Raw genomic sequence first — 15,166 nt, 5'->3', positions numbered from 1 at the left:
TTCCATCTTCCAGCTAAATTTAGCGAGAAACTTGATGTCACGTACGTGAAATGAAGTCACGTGATTTATACACCAGTTAACTTTCCCCGCCAAAATCAGCGAGGAAATTGGCGTCACAATACCTGACGTCACGGAACCTATACACCAACTCATGTTTACAAACGAACCGGAGAGCCCAAAGCGCCCCTAGCGGACGCCACCGGCGCCGCGCATGCGCGATGGGGGTGTGGGCAAGAGGCTCGCCGTCGCCCATAAACAAACCATTGAAATGCGATTTTATCGGCGTCATTGTGAACCCCCTGCCCTTTATCGCTTTCGAATTTTTGATTCTACGTCGTCCTGGCAATGTCTGACTACATGAGCGGTGTCAGCGAAATTAACGAGGCTCGTTACACCGCAAAACTTCGCGTGAATAATCTGACATTTGGCGATTCATTTGCGTGGACGCCGCAGAATGTACGCAAAAGCCTGACTCACATGATGAGATTTCGGTCCCAATTTTCAGTCGCGACGTCGCTCGGGCTGCAAAAGTGTGAACCGTAGCTGAGATGGTCGACGTCGATACTGAAAATCGTAAGCAGAATCGGACCAAGTGAATCACGCATGACAAGTCGGTGATGGCCGCTGGTAACAATGATCAACATCTCCTTGTATCTACTGTTTACGTCGAGCCTGCTTACCAACCTTCAAACTTAAGTCTTTTGAGGCCTGCACTTACTTCTTATTGCAAGTACCGGGCCAACATTTGGTCAACGGGCTGGTGTCGTCTAAAAGAGCAGACGACAAGCAGCACCGTTTCTTTACGTTATCAATCACACACACACACATATGTACGCGTTACCGAAAAAAAAAACAGAAAGAAAAGAAATACTGTCATTCCTTGCTCCCTCAAAAAGTGATTAGGTAGGTACGTTACTTGGTACCGAGATTCCGAGGAAACTTATTACTTGAGCTCAAACGCAATTCGAGTTACTTTCTCGTTACTCTGAAGGATTGGTTTTTATTTTTTATGTTTTTTTCTGAAGTAGTAGCCGCTTTACGATATTGTGTCTCCTTAATAATGTCCAATCTTAAACGCAGTCACACAATTTTTTTTCTTTTGTTGGTGATTTTGTTAAATAAAGTCACAGGCGCGGGCTGGTGTGCACATTAAATGTGTCTACTTGTATCGTACACGGTTCCCTCTGGAAGTAAGTGAATATCGTCGCTCGTTCCTCCATACAAAAAGTAACGCAAATGCGTTACTCGCTCTCTCTGTCGAGAAGAAAGTAAGGACGTTTACTTCGTTACCGAAAAAAAAAAAAAGAACTACCGTACATAGAAGTGAAGTGTTACAGGTAACGCGTTCCGTACAAGTGTGCGGTCACTACAGTAGCAGTAATGGCGGTGGATGGCTTCCTCGCGTCCGCAGACCAAGCAGACCATCGACAAGCTCCAGGCGCTGGTGTCGGCGGACGGCCGGTTCCGCAACATGCGAGACGCCCTGCACCGGTGCGACCCGCCCTGCATCCCGTACCTGGGCATGTACCTCACCGACCTGTCCTTCATCGAGGAAGGCACCCCAAACTTCACCGAGGAAGGACTGCTCAACTTCTCCAAGATGAGAATGGTACGAGCTCTTCGAGCAGTGCGACCGTAAAGAAGAAAAAAAAACATTGCGTAGGAAATTGCTGGGTATATCTAGGAAGTGTTAAATTATCCTTTCTACCGTCTGGGGGCGTTGTGAAGGCAGAGCAGTGGTAATTTGGAAGTGCTTTTTAGAGGAAACGCTTTATGGGAAAAGCCTTTTGGGAAACCGCTTTTCGGGAAATTCTTTACGGGAAGCGCTTATTGAGCAGCACTTTTTGGAAACCGCTTTTTTGGAAAGCGCTTTTTCAGCAGCACTCTTTGGGAATCGCTTTATGAAAACCGCTTTAAGCGAAGTGCGTTTTAGAAAACGCTTTCTGGAACCGCGTTTTATTTTTTTATTTTTTTTTTATTTTTACAGCGGAGCTGTTGAGGGCTAGTTTCCCCAGGATCGTCTCCGTCAGCAAAGAAATGTCGACACAACACTTTGGACAGCGACCGCCGCCTATGAGCGACGGCGGCAACCACCATCTATGAGAGACGGCGGTTGCCGCCGTCGCTCATAGATGGCGGTAGCTGTCTAGAATGTTGTGTTTGCCGGTTGTCTGGCTGCCGTCGTCGCTCATAGATGGCGGCAACCTTTCCAGCCTTTCCACTCTGGCTTGCCGACTTGCGGCCGGTTGTTACTTCATTCCCACCATTGCATAGATTCGCTGGTCTTCCTTCTTTTAGAGTGAGAAGGCTCAAGGTTTTTGAGAAACGCTTTACGGAAATTGCTTTTTGGGAAGTGTTGTTTTCCGACCTCCATCACGGCCACAGATTTGATACCAGCGAAGTAACATTGTCCCCGTTGTGTTTGCGCGACTGCAGCGCCACGTGTCGCCTTTTCGACGGCCCGGCGGTCACTCGTTTGGGCTAATCGTTTTCAGTGCCAACTGTACATCCAAAAATGACACGTGACGTCGCAAATATTTTAAGACATAGCTACCGCGCTCGCTTGGTGGGTGGGTGGTGCCGAGGGTGTTAGTGAAACTAGCGCTGTTTACGGTAAAATGCTGATGCATAACCGTGCTGCTGTAAAACCCTGGTATCTTTTTAAACAACTTTATATTACGTAATTGTTATGTAGAAAACGTATAAGCAAGTTTCACTTTGTACATTTATTGTTATCTCGTTCAACAATGTCATAACGAGATGCCTGCAAAGACCCAAGCGACAAGTTCGTATTTTTTTTTCTAGTTTTTTTATGAAAACGAAAGTTTATATATTCAATCGTATCCAAGATGGCCGGCACGTACGTACGGCCCACAAGTAAAAAGGAGGCGTGTCTCCGTTCTTGAGTGAAGTGCTGTGATTGGTCCGAGTTATTCTGGAGCGTCTTTTAGAGCAGTCAAACCTCAATTTTGGAGAAGAGAAAAAAAAAACACCTTTGAAACTCAAGGATATAATATTATATTATTAAAATTCTGAAAGAACGGCCACCTCGTAGTCTTCCATTTTACCTCTTCGCCGTGGGAGGGCGTTTATTCCGAATTGTACAGGTATTATTATTCTTATTATTGATACTCATTTTCATTAATTGCTTTGCAATTACAATTTTACGAGGGGCGTTCAATAATTTATCTACGTAAGTAGACAAAAAAGCTTTCGCAAAAGTGTTTTAGTTTCCAATATAGCCTCCTGACAGCTCTATACACTTCACCCAATATTCCAACAATAATGTTAACCCGTTTTTTAATTATTATTTTGTGTGACCTTCAAACATGGACGTCACCGCTGCTTTGGCGCCCTTCGTTATTTAAAAACTGCTGTCAACGGAGAAATTTCTTTAAAACTCGCAACAGGCAATAATCCAAGGGAGCTAGATCAGGACTGTACGGCGGATGATTCAGCTGGTGGAACTCAAATTCTTGAATGGCATCCTGCGATCTACGCGACATGAGGATCGGCGCAATGTCGCGAAGGAGCACGGCGGCTGCGGAGTTTTCTTCTTTTTTCTCCTCACTCCAGCAGATCGATCAACGTGTTAACGTAAATCTCCTCTGTCGTGGTTACTTTGTGTGGCATGAACTGGAGGAGGAGTAGGACAAAACATTAAAGCAAAAGTCATTCAACCTCCGGGAAAACTGTTACCACGACTTTGCCTGCAGATTTTTCTGTCTTGAACTTTTTTTTTTTTGTGTAGTGGTATATGACTTCGGCTTTCACTACATTGTATCCGTTCTGAAAACAGTATCTCTTTAATATATATATACCTAAGTCTCATCTCCAGTCATTGAACGATGAAAAAAAAGTTAAGTTAGTCTTCACGAAACATCCCCAAGTTAGTCTGCACTAGTGCCTGGTGGCCTCCTGGCATGGCGTCAGCACTCTCGGAACCCAAATTGCACGATTTATTTTACATCTCCAACTTATCATGAATCATTTTCCCAACTAAACCTGCCAAGATCTCATTTATTTAACTATTCGGAAAACCTTAAGAATTCTGTGGAACGAAATTCAGTCCTCGACTTTCATGCACAATTCTGTGGAAGTTGTTTCCACAGACCATCTAGTGTAAAAGTCAACTTAAATGCAGTCTCTGTCCCATTGAAACACCTTGCTCCATAGTGTTACTTTGTAGAATGATGGGGTAAACGCCCCATAAGCTGCAGTCATACGTTCATAGATTTCCTTTCGTTTTTGTCCCCCTTCTTTTCTGAAAAATTGTATCACCTGAACGTTGCTCCAAATCTACCATTTCCTTATTTGATTGGCATGAGGACTCTCCTGACACCTTGTCTCGTGAAATGTTAAGACTCGCACTGAGCCGCAGCTCTGCGTAAGTAACCTTGAGACATGTCCCAACATGCCCAGACTTGTTTCAACACGCTTGCTACTTTTTTTCATAGTCAGGTAGATAAATTATTGAACAATCCCCTGGTAAGGCTGTTCAACAAAGCGAGAGGGCATCTTTGAATGGCCCACATCTGTGAAACCGCTTCTTAGCGTCTAGTGCAAAATATGCTTATATTGGAAATGCTATTTGATTATGCCCATGTAGAGATTTATGATGATGCACAGTCTCTTATCAGCATGTTGCTTTCTGAGACATAAAGTAGCCATAGTGTTGTTTTGCAAATAATACTGCAAGGTAGCTGTCACATCAGTATTTTCCGAGTTCTAATTTTTTTAACTCATAATTGTCTCTTTTGGTCGTGCACCATACCACCAAGGAAGCGCGTTTTACCTTTCAAAACAAGGTGCAATGCGGCGAAGCGACAATGCAGGATCGCAACGTCTACCCTCCGCGGGCGTGGCTTCTCTAAAAAACCGCTGGTTCGCGGCGAGAAGCGCACTCAACGGAGCTAGTCAAACTGCCCGAACAGACCCAGTGCAACGAGAAATATCACAATACTTCCAAGTAGCGAGTCATATTCGATACGAACATAAAATCAAAACGCAAGTTATTCTAAGCAATAAGCGAATGCTCCGAAACTTCGCACAAGCTTCTGTAACAATCCGACAGTGTGGTGAAGCCTGAACTATTAGTTTCCGTGTAGTAGGAAATTGACTTTTGCCATAATATTGGCGACAAATCCCTCACATTTTGACTAAATATAGCAGTGTGTAGCACACTAGGTACTTTGGTGCAGTTTTCCCCAAATGCCGCAGCAATCCCATTGCTCATTCTGACTTACCCCCGCACCCCCCCCCCCCCTTTTTTCCCCTAGTTTTGACAACGACGTTGGTGATACCGGGTGTTTTTGCGAAGACTTTCAAAAATCCAAAAAATCTAGGGTGTTTGAAAAAAAAAAGAAACTTTCTTCAGGAACAAACTACCAGCCACGGTGGACGTCAGGAATTACCAAAGACATACTAATTATCCAGCTAATTAATTGAAGTTTGCCAATTAACTTTTTAATGAGTGGAAATAGACATATGGTTTTAATTAGAAAGTTCCTGAGCGCTTTCGAAAACCACTAAAGCAGTCATTTTCAGAAAGACTGTTAGCGCGTGAGAAGAGTAGTAGCGCACTAAAGTTACCACTCGTGGAGCAGGTACAAGGCTAGCGGTTGCGGTGAGGTGCCCAAGCAAATTTTCTGCCTCTTATCTAGCCCCAGTCTTGTACCTGCTCCACGAGTGGTAACTTTAGTGCGCTACCACTCTTCTGACGCGCTCAAAGTCTTTCTGAAATTGACTGATTTAGTGGTTTTCGATAACGCTCAGCAACTTTCTAATTGGAACCGTATGTCTATTTAACAAAAATTTATATTTCAATTTATTTAAAAAGTTAATTAACAAATGTTGATTAATTAGCTGGATAACCAGTATGTTTTTGGCAATTCCTGACGTCTGCCGTGGCTGGTAGTTTGTTCCTAAAGACAGTTTTTTTGTTTTTTTTAACGCCCTGATTTTTAGGATTTTTGAGTCTTCGCAAAAACACCCGGTATAGTCAGAAGGGGCACAATGCTCGACTTTTCATCTCGGGAGTCTTCACAATCTGGCTCAAATGAGATAAAAATAATCGTCATATCAGTGATCGGATAGATACGAGCCATAACACTTCACATTTAAGCTGCCTTCCTCGAAAACATGGGAGTCGACGCCGGTCAGAAACCTTGTCTCTTGTCCGTGTACCTCGCCCTGTGTCTTGGTATATGGCTGTATGGTTGTATGACCAATCAGACAGCGTAAAAAGTATACCATCATGGTGTTCGTTGTGTTTCTATACGTGTCCGATCAGCGCTTAACCAATCATAAACAAAAAAAAATGCCCTCGACTCGGTGCCGCCATAATGAGATCGTCTTTTCAGCGGAACTTCGCAGCCTTTCTAGAGGAACATAGGTTGCAAGATCGTTCCTCCCTTAATAGAAAAATGTATAAACACCTTTTTCATTTTCTAAGAGAGTGCTTTCGTTCTCTTTTTATTTCCAGATTGCTCACGTGATTCGGGAGATTCGTCATTTCCAGCAGACTCCGTACAAGATTGAGATGATCCCTAAGGTAAGGGAGCAGTGCACCTATTCCGACACCCACCATCCTTTTGCAGAGCACTCCCGTCATTGACAGCTAAGCGAAGGGCATGGGTTGTTATGGTGAACGCTTCTTGCTAAGTGGTTCGAACTTGGAATCCTTATCCGCTCATATGCAGCGATAAAGACTTTTAGGATACCGTTTTTCGTTTTTGTTGTTTTTTGCACATCCGATAGGGTCCGATATTCGTACCCTCTGGTACGAACTGCATATCTGCGAGTCTTCTGCGGTAGCAGCGCATGCGCAGTTCGTACTGGAGGGCCCATCGTACCACATCGGATGTGCAAAAACGGTTCCCAAAAAATCTCTATTATGATTGGCCGAGGAGCGATTAGAAGATCATCAAGATTCGCCAAGCTCTGTGTCTCTTAAAAGGGGCGGCGCAACATAAAATTAAGCCTCCATGCTCATAACTTACGAAAGATCTTTTTTCCCTGCAACAACATTTTTAAAACAAGAACGATTCGTCTTTACCCCGTCGACTCGCAGCCAGAACAAGCGGCCACGAGATCTAATTACGATTATATGCCGCCAACGTTCGTCGTAGCTAAGGGCCGGGGTCGGCAAAGCACGTGGCAGACACTGAGCTCCACACGTTCTTCGGGTTCGGCTGCTTTTATTACCCGAATGTTTATCGAGGCACTGGTTGTCGCGAGCCCAAGCCCAGTGTTCCAGCCTACGAGCTGCATTTGAACCTTGTCGTCATAAGGTAATCCCCGTGACCACAACAATGCGATCCCCGTTGGTGCGTCTTAAAAGTTTTGCGAAGAGGCTGTAGCGCCAAAGCGCGAGACTTAGAGCGGTGGCGCCAAAGCGCGAGACTTACAGCGGTGGCGCCAAAGCGCAAGAACTTAGAGCAGTGACTCACGCAACGTCAGCAGCTAATCACGTATCAAGCGCGCGGCACGAGCAGCACCGACGGTACCGAGCTCCGGGTTCGAAGAGAACAGCACGAGCCTGGCAGCGTTCGACGATGTAACAGGGCGGTCTCAGCGGAGCCCCTTTTTATGTTCTTTTCAGTTTTTGTGTGGTGATAAAAATAAGTTTGTTGATTTGCATCGACGGACGTCTTTCCTGACCACCACAAATTGGTGACCCGGACGTGATTAGCTGCTGACGTTGCGTGAGTCACTGCTCTAAGTTCTTGCGCTTTGGCGCCACCGCTGTAAGTCTCGCGCTTTGGCGCCACCGCTCTAAGTCTCGCGCTTTGGCGCTACAAGGGTTGTTCAAAGGTAGAGACATTTTAACCCAATAGTGATGCACGGCTGCTTAAAGCCATGATATCAAAAACGACGGGCCTCCCAACAGACCTGAGAACGCATCTGAAATTTCGCAGGTGTTCAACTACCTTCTGGACCCGGGACGGCTCATGCCAGACGAAGAACTCTACCGCCTGAGCCTGTGCCTCGAACCCCGCCTCTCTCGGCTAGGCACCAAGGTCACGGCACCGCCCTTCGTACCTTCTTACGCGTCCGCAACCACGTCTTCGTCGTGAGGGAACAGCCCCCCCACCCCCAACAACCACCACCCCACCTCCCAGCGCGCCCCCAGATCGCTCATCTCGAGCCGAGGACACTGCTTCCACCCTGCCACGCTCCACCCAGAACTGGTTAGTGCTCACCTTAACGGACCCCACGGACTCAAAGACTTCCGCATCATCCTCAAGCACGTTGGTGTCCCGGGTGTAAGCGACAGGCTCTTCAGGCTCGCTGCCACTTCCCTCCTGGCAGGGCCCGGAGGTCCACCGCCGGCAGTTCCAACAAGGACGTGTCACCCGCTTGACACGGTCGGCCCCTAGGGGTCTCGGGGGACCGGTGACCGTACCATTTCACCTTTTCGAGTCCCGCAACCCCTAGGTTAACGCCCGGAGTTTAAAACCCTGTGGCAAAAAGAGAAACCAACCTCACCGATGAACTATGCCTTGGACACAGTTGCTGTCCAACTTCCCGTAGATAAGGGTCAGACAAACGTGTATTGTTGTTGTTGGAGACGGAACTAGGGCATCGATGACCCACCTGTCCCACCGAAGCGAGTGACGAGTGATCTAGGAGCAACCATGTTCAACCGCAAGAAAAAAGGCTGAGACTTGCTAAAAGTCAGCGCCAAAAATATCCGTTTTAGCCACTCACGCCGACATCCCGTAACCAAACGTAAACGACCATCCGAATTACAATAGTAGTAGGCGCAGCAGGACCTGACCTCCTTTCAAGGTTCAATTCAGTCCTCGTGCGGAGAACTGCGGCAAAACCTTGAAGGCGAGACTAAGGGGAACGAGAAACGTCGTGTAAGCGAAACGAAAACTTAGGCGTTTGAATACTGTCCTACACAAGCTATAGCCGCCCAAATTTCCCGTACCGAGTTCCTAAACTCGAGTCACGAGCCACGGCTCTATAGTCTCGCCACCGAGAGAACCAAAAGCAATTAGTAGTCGATAGATAAGTATGGTCTAGAAAGAAATGATAACCCTTCCTCCCTCAAAGCGCAAAACAAGCAGAATCGTTTTTTATTTTAACTGACTTTTTGCTTTGCACTTTCCCGTTGCAGTTTTAATGTTACAAAAGAAGAAAAAAAATGAAAAATATACCACGCCAGTTCTATCTCCTGTTTGCGCCGTCTCTAACAGTCTATGTACATAAAGCAAGCGGTAGCTGCAAAATGATCAAAGGAAGGAAAAAACGGTTTATGTCCACACTCGTAAGGCTTGGACAAAACCAGAAGCCGAACTACTCTTTGTTGTCTGTTGGAAAGCCTGCAAAGTATATATAAGGAATGTTTCCGGGGATATAAGGGTACGAGACCGTTCTTAAGATCCTCTCAGATACACGCCGAGAGCGCTATCGAGAATGATAGCAAATTGCTCGATCAGTTTGTTTGTCTGTTGACCCCCCAGTAGGTAGCTTTCAACCCGTTAAAAAAAAGCATTACCAAGCGTATTTAGCGTTGTCGTTGGTTGTTAATAAAACAAGACTACATTCAAACAGAGGAAAGACTTCGGCGATGGACGGACAAACGCTCCTCGATCAGCACAAGCGGAGCCGTGCAAAAACGACACAGTGAACATAGTCTGCACTCTAGTGGGTCGTTTCGCGAGGACCAGACTTTAAAGTAAAACAAAGAAGTTGAAAACGGGGAATGTCACGAGGGCATCGAAAATCGTTAGATTCGGTGATCCTTACATTTTGCAAAGTTCCGTACACTTGTGGAAAGCACCGCGTGGGCTAGTTCACGCACTTGCGACTGCTTGCGACCCAGTGCGTTAAAACCTCTCGTGATCTCGTACGAGAAATCACACAACTTCAGCACGCAAAAACTGATTGCTCGACCTGCCGACCCGGTTGATTCAGCTTGGCTTGATTTCGCCTTTTTTATCGCGGAACGCATCTACATTCGGCGCTGAAATCAGTATTAACTAAGCGACAGCTGGTCAAATAAGGAAGTGAGGACAAAAATTTCCCAGCCGCTGAAACCTCAATAACGGTTTAACACTCTTCTGATAGACATCACTGAAGGCCTTGCAAGTCACGCGCTCGTAGGCTTAGACTTTTTCATATCGTCCGCGAATGTACATTTCATATCTCGAATACTGCAAAACCTTAGCTTAATGAGATGCAGTTCAAGGGCAACCTCGTGGATGGCGCCAGCATATTCTCTCGTCGTAAGAGATCACAAGAACTCGGTCGTGAGCAAACGCAAGTGCGTGGACCAGCCTTTAAGGTTGCTTTCGAAGAACATCACATCCCCGTACAACGACAGGACGTAATCAAAGTCGTTAAGGAGTCGTCCGCCGGACCGACTTCGCACGCAGACAACGGGACGGCACGCCGCGCGAGGTGAAGCCATCGACGCTGATGTTGTTGTCGATGCCGCTAAAGGCAACCGGAGAGATAAGAGGCGCGTAGTCCTAACGAAGGAACCCAATCCGTGCAGAGGTCTAACGTGAACAGTACAGGCTACACAACGCTCACAATTCTTTTTATTTATTTTTTTTTTCTTTCTTCGAGTTGGCACTTGTGGCAGCAAAAGTGCGCGGTCTGAGAACACATCGTGAGGGCGCGCACTACAAGAACTAGATGACAGGCCGAGATGCTGCTCGCTCGCAAAGTCCGCACTCGGGAGAAATCCGCCACGGAAGGCGCTAAGTAAGCACGTACCCAACACGAGATTTGTGCAGTGTTTTTAAGCACGTTTCGAGTGTCGCTCAACGAAGAGCGGATGTCACACATTTCTTCTGCATCCAATAGTCATTTTTCTTCTTGGCACAGTTTGTTAGCCATATCGCAGTGAAAGGGGGCTGTAATAATGCGGAAGTTGTAGCAATGAATGGCGCATCAACTGCAATCCAGTATGTCGGTTCGTCACAATAGAACTTTCTCAAAAAAAAAAAAGAATTCTACGCGTGCACGGGCCGCAGAGGGGAAGGCTCGCAACTACTTTCGGTGTCAAGAACAGGAGTTGCACTACCTCTCTTGCTCCCTCGGCAAGTCGTCTGAGGACCCGGAAGGTGCAGAAGAGGTAGCGCAATCCCTCTTCCCGACTCCAAAAAGTAGTTCTAGTGTTCGCCACTTGGTATCGACTTCACGGGGAAAAGTCCCACTAAAAGCGATGGGAACAGCTGTCAGTTCATGTTCTGAATGGGCAAAAAATACCATGGCGGGTTTCTTCCCGCCAAGTTGCGTGGACCATGTATCTGACGTCGCGCACGAGACACGTCTAGATACTTCACACGGGCAGCTCTCGGTCTCTACATGTACATAACCACAAACACACACACGTGCACACGAAACTTGTGAGATCCTAACCCTCCCTCATCACCCCCCCCCCCTTCCCAGATTCACTCTCTTATCCTTCACTATTATCACTTTTTTCCTCAGATCATCCAGAATGCAACTTTCCAAGCAATGCATAAATTCTCATCTGCTGCCAACCGAAGAAGAAAGAAATGGCACCCTGTACATAAATAACATTCACACATCTCCGGGTTTGCGGACTAGCTAGTTAGCTATGAAAAAGGTGCATCGTGATTACTTCCGTTAGCTCCACGGTTAAAGAAAGCTTTTAGAGTGGATGTTGGTAATTGGTTTCAGTCGATGTAAAGCTCGAAGTGAATAACTTTGGTCACATGCAAGCTGTCGATTTCTTCTCGTGTATGTAGACTACTAAAAACACCTTAAAATCTGCCAAACTTACGAGGGTTGGTCGCAGGACTCCTTACCATATTTATGTTTCAAGGATCCACATTTAAAACAATACACCAACAAAAGTATCTCGTAATTAACTGGTCTATTATCTTAAATTGCATTGCTTTTCCCGCTGCTCCAAGAAACTTGTGGCACTAAATTCGTTTCCACTGCAGCTGTTGAGGTACCCTAAATAAATGACTAATTTGCATACAAATAAGATAAATATAAAAGACCGTACAAAAATGTGAACACATCTAAAAATTAAGTATGTTTCGATTCGCTTCTTGAACGGTATAGTTGGCCTTTTTCGCTCGAAAATCCAAATCCGCTGATTATTGTACATGTAACAATTTCTTTCAGGAAAATCCTCAATAGAATTTAATGTACAATTTAGGGTCATCCACAACATCTGCATTTAATTAAGGAATAAAAACCATGTCACACATGTCTTTACCAGCTGCGATGGAGAATTTAAACCCAATATTCAAAACCAAATCTGGATTCTTGTGATGGATGACTACTTTTTAGAGCTTGGCAAGTAATGTAATGCTACTAAAATAGTACACCTAAGCACCTTGGTATAACAGTAAAACCTGGACCAGTTCTAACTAGGCAGCATCCTTTTTGCAGAGGGTGACACATTTACACCAAATCGTCTCTGATCACGTGAAGAAATGACATGCTTTTAAATATGTGCCTTTTCACTGTCTACTGTTGTGCTTCTTGAGGTTCTGCTCTAACAAAAAACTGAACACATTTGTCTCAGAGGCCTATTTTTCTCAAGTTCTAATGTATGCAAGCGTCATTCTTATTTTCTAAAGCCGAATGGAGCTGGATTTAGAATAACAGAGAAGCTTTACAGAATTTCTGTTGTTACATAAAATGTTATGCCCTCAAAGTTTAATAGAAGCAGTATTACTTTTTGCAACCTAGCTTAAGTATGAAGTCAAGGTGTGGCATTTTCACCATCATATCAAATAATTATACTGGCAGTAAGGGTCACGCAACAGTATCACTGAAGGTTCATGTTCAAAAAGAAAATGTCGGCAGGCAGATAATTAAGTGTTCTTGGCCATGTTGAATTTTATGCATAGAAAAAATGTAATATTAAAGCACCGATAAGGATATGCTACAGCCATTTTGCTTTCTTTCTCTGGTTCTCAAGAACATTGATCAGTATGCCACAAAATTTACATTCTAACTACGAAAAAACAACTATCATGAGAAACTGTCATAACTGGTTTTTTGGTAACATTTTACCGTTGAGTTCCTAGACAATGTTTGAAATGCTCGCCAGAGGTCAATCTTTGCTTTCTAAAGTTATGTGCCACAAAGAACACACACGTCTGCTTTAAAGTTGCCATCTCTTACATGTTGCCACCATCCGAAAAATCTAGGAAATCACAAGATGGCTGCGTGGAAACTCATTTTGTAATTTTTAAGAAAAAAAAGCCAGTAAGATGGGTGGTTTGGATCAGAATGTTCCACTAAAACAATGATTCCGTGTGCAGCCTTTCCAGCACAAATAATTTGAGCATAAGATTGCTACGATAAATCAAAAATGCATTAAAAAGAAAGTTACAAACGCTAGCTACGAGATGCAAAACACAAACCTGCATTCCTTCAGCCTCAGAAACTGAATAAAACCCGGAGGCGAAGAAACATAGAGGGGACAACCGTAACAATGTCACACATCGAGACGGTGCTGTCCCCTTTTCGTTCTCTCGTTTCTGGAGTTTATTCAGCACGATCATTCACCAGCTCACCTGCGCACAAACTCTAATATCAGAATTCCTCCAATCTTTCACGCTGTCAGCAGAGCAGTCGAAAGCAGCCTGGGACAGACCATTCTAGATGCACTGCGCACTGCACAGGCCTCCCACGCCCCAGGCACACTTCGCATAAGACGCAAAGGTATTGGCATCACCGGTTAACAGAAAGCGCCACACAAACCACGCAAGATTCGGCACGCTGCAGCAAAACCAAGTTGCGAACTGCAGACCATAAAAATCATATCACTTCAGCTTGTGATTCAGCCTTCCCTTCTACATTGCATTCCCGTCTCTCCTAGATTAAATGGTGGACTTCTAGAGAGGCAACATAAGGCCGCAAAATCTGTATAACGACCTACCTTATTCACCGTCAACCCACAATAGCTAGGTAAACCTGAAACTATTTAGAACCTTACCCCGTCAGCAGTTAAAGTTCGGAGGCAAAGTCGACTTGGAAAGAATGTCGCAAGCATAACCTTAGGTCAGTTTCCCGGCCAACAGTTTCCGCAAAAAACATAACTGCTCCCAAAAACCGTCTACAGAATACCAAAACCTGCCGACACGTGGATACACACGCGCGAGACTTTTCTTCCCCTTCGTGTAATAAACAGCCCTGTACAACACTCAGAATCACGCCAACATGCAGCATTCCTACTTCTTGAAACCAACCGTGTGCCTGCACTTCGACTCTGTAACAGACCCCGCTGCATAACTGTTACGATACTCAATAGCTAGAGATTACTGCAAAGAAACTCGTAGGCTCCTCCATATCCCATAAAGAATTCCCTGGGCCATACACTCCGATGGCCCGGCTCTCTCCCCCACACCTCGCAACCGGGTAAGACAGAGAGCACTACACGCACAGACACAGACAGGACACTACAGCTACGGCTACAATTACCGTAATCGCAGGAGCACGCAAAATGGTAGACAAGACTACAACTAACGAAAGCGGCCAACGAGAGCCGGATGCGTTAGGAGATGCGACAGCTGTTTTTTGTTTTCTTTTTCTTGGTCGTTTTGTTCGTCGGAAAGAGGAGTCGCTGACGCGCATTTTGAGACCCCCCTCCGCATATATAATAAACCTTCTCTTCAACGTTGCTGTGCAAGTCAACCTAGCAGAGTCTTAGCACCCTGCGCGTCTTGAAACTCGCATCTTCTCTGTCTGTGTGCGCTTGTATGCACTTTTCGTGTGTCGACCAGATTTTTTTCTTCCTTTACTTTTTTTTTTTTTTGTAGTACCACCGATTACCAAAACCGTGCAGGTCATTAGACTTCTCTCGGCAGGAGAAGTGATTTGTAAGGTTGTTCCAGACCGCCTTCCCAACAGCTTTTCGTTCTGTTACCCTTTCTTTCCAGTTCCAAGATAAAAATGTGTTCTGTGTTGTTTCGATGCTCTCAAACGGATATTTTCCGTGCACAACCTCACTCCCCCTCACCTTGCTTTCATTTTTATATTGTTGTTTTGGTTACTCCATGCCGAAAAATGTCCACACAAGGTTGGTACGTCAACTTCCAACTTCCCCTCCCAGTTAAAACCTTGAGCTGCTCCATTCTAAGTTACAACCGTGCGCCCGCGCGCATGCGGTTGTTCCTCCTGAGTACAAAAGCCACCAGCGTACAGCACTGGA

At 45.4% G+C, this 15,166-nt stretch overlaps 1 protein-coding gene across 1 annotated transcript in view; it reads left to right on the top strand.

Moving 5' to 3' along the window:
- The window catches only part of LOC8025570 (ras-specific guanine nucleotide-releasing factor 2), a 110,131-nt gene extending 100,677 nt beyond the window's left edge, over positions 1–9,454 (top strand). The window contains exons 26-28 of the mRNA XM_042288938.1: positions 1,412–1,609; positions 6,485–6,553; positions 7,920–9,454. Coding sequence (XP_042144872.1) covers positions 1,412–1,609; positions 6,485–6,553; positions 7,920–8,078 — 426 coding nt within the window. The 3' untranslated portion in view covers positions 8,079–9,454. The remainder of the gene's footprint in view (positions 1–1,411; positions 1,610–6,484; positions 6,554–7,919) is intronic.
- Positions 9,455–15,166: the final 5,712 nt, after the last annotated feature.

Source organism: Ixodes scapularis, unplaced genomic scaffold (assembly GCF_016920785.2).
Source record: "Ixodes scapularis isolate PalLabHiFi unplaced genomic scaffold, ASM1692078v2 PGA_scaffold11__112_contigs__length_91849675, whole genome shotgun sequence".
Lineage (NCBI taxonomy): Eukaryota > Metazoa > Arthropoda > Arachnida > Ixodida > Ixodidae > Ixodes > Ixodes scapularis.
The sequence above is the reverse complement of the archived record's forward strand: the minus strand, read 5'-3'. Positions and strand labels throughout refer to the sequence as shown.